General features: G+C 47.8%; 1 protein-coding gene across 3 annotated transcripts in view; it reads left to right on the plus strand.

The window, feature by feature from the left end:
• LOC111975095 (myelin protein P0-like) overlaps positions 1 to 1,898 on the plus strand; it is a 27,620-nt gene that overhangs the window by 15,782 nt on the left and 9,940 nt on the right. The window contains exon 6 of one of the 3 annotated variants that reach the window (XM_024003268.3): positions 734 to 1,031. The exons of 1 other annotated variant lie outside the window; for it this stretch is intronic. In XM_024003268.3, coding sequence (XP_023859036.1) covers positions 734 to 778 — 45 coding nt within the window. In that variant the 3' untranslated portion in view covers positions 779 to 1,031. One more of the 3 variants, XM_024003267.1, reaches the window with a different exon arrangement.

The following is a 1,898-nucleotide window of genomic DNA, read 5'->3' on the forward strand; positions in this document are numbered from 1 at the left end:
CATGTACCTACCCTGTACCCTGTCCATAGCCACTGTAGAGCCATGTACCTACCCTGTACCCTGTCCATAGCAGCCCAGTATATATTTCTACTTGCGTTTCTTTTTTAGTCAATTAGATTCCTCTGACCTTTTCCTTTCACCAACTCAGAAGCCACTTTCCTCCGTTGTATTTTCCGTACAGACCGTGGCTGAGTCCTCAATGGCAGCCCTATTCTATTTAGTGTGTATTAATTGTAAACCAGGGCCCATAGGGCCAAAAGCAGTGCAGTATATAGAGAATAGGGGGGCATTTGGGATATACCGTAAGCCCTTACCCCTTGAGCTTCCTCTTACTTACAATATACCCCTTTAAATAGTAACCACCTGTGGGTGGCCTCTCTCTCTCCTGTGGCCTTACCTTCCCAGCCACTCACATGTCTTTAGCTGCAGCAAGATGAGGGTTTGCAGAAATATGTTATTTTTCTATCATTATCACAGTCCATTCTATAGTGCTGATGAATGAGTGAGTGAACTGATGCACGTGTCAATTTGATTCAGTTGATTCAGTGTTGATTCAGTTTTGATTCAGTGACAAGCTGAATGTGAGATGGGTAGCAGGTGAGATGTGTTGATTCAGTTCTGATTCAGTGACAAGCTGAATGTGAGATGCGTAGCAGTCCTGTGTTAGATGTTAGATCTGTATGTAGCAGTCCTGTCTCTAACTCAAGGATGCTTGTTTTGTCACCCCCTGCAGCTCTGGAGACCTCCCCCCATCACTTGCCTACCCCTTACCTCCTAAATGTACCTCTCTCTGTCTCTTTTCCTCCTAAATGTACCTCTCTTCTCTGATGTAAATACCTCCCTCCTACCTTCAATCCTAATCCATCTGTTTCCTCATTTTTAACACGGCCATCTCTCCCCCATGTCCCCCGTGCTAACACATCTCTCCTCGCTCCTCTCCCCCTCTCTCTCCTCCCCTCTCCCCCCTTTCCCCCTCTCTCCTTTCTCACACTCTTCCTTTCCTGCTGAAGTGACTCCTCTCCTCCCCTCTTCCCTCCTCCTCTCCACAGGTCCCAGTTCTCTCCATCGGGGACCCGTCCAAGCTGAAGGCCGCCGCCTCAGAAAAGAAGAAGCAGGAGTCACGCAAGGATAAGAAATAGGATACGGAGAGCAGAGAGCTAGAGCCCCAACACACAGCCCACACAGCCCAGCACAAAGCACTGAGACAGCCAGGGAGAGCAGGAACAGGGGGAGGGGACTCACCCAAGGGGGAGAGGCCTGACAGGGTGCTGATGACCATTGAGCTGGAGCTCTCCAAGGGGGACAAAGAGGGGGAGGGGAATGGGGGTGGGTCCGCCTCAGCCAAATCAGCCAGCTTCCTGTCCCAGCTCGCCAAAAAACTGACCCTGAAATAAGTGAATGAGACAGACAGGGGTTTTACACGGAGGACGATACTATTCAAAATCATACTGGAGAGAGAGGCAGAGGAGGGTCTTAGAGAGGCGGTCCTAATGAACTAAAAGGCTACGTCTCAAATAGTACCCTATTCCTTATATAGTACACTACTTTAGACCAGAGCCCTATAGGTAGTAGTGCACTATATAGGGAATAGGGTGCCGTTTGGGAGGCAGAGTAAGTCTGTCTAGTACAGTATATTCCTTCCCACGAGATCTAAGCCTTTACAACTGAAACGATCATCATTAGGATCTTAATGCCACACTGAGGAGAACATAGACACAATACTGAGGAGAACATAGACACAATACTGAGGAGAACATAGACAATGGTTCTCCTCAGTATTGTGTCTATGTTCTCCTCAGTATTGTGTCTATGTTCTCTCAGTATTGTGTCTATGTTCTCCTCAGTATTGTGTCTATGTCTCTCCTCAGTATTGTGGTCTATGTTTCTCCTCAGTAGTG

Source organism: Salvelinus sp. IW2-2015, linkage group LG15, assembly GCF_002910315.2.
Source record: "Salvelinus sp. IW2-2015 linkage group LG15, ASM291031v2, whole genome shotgun sequence".
NCBI lineage: Eukaryota > Metazoa > Chordata > Actinopteri > Salmoniformes > Salmonidae > Salvelinus > Salvelinus sp. IW2-2015.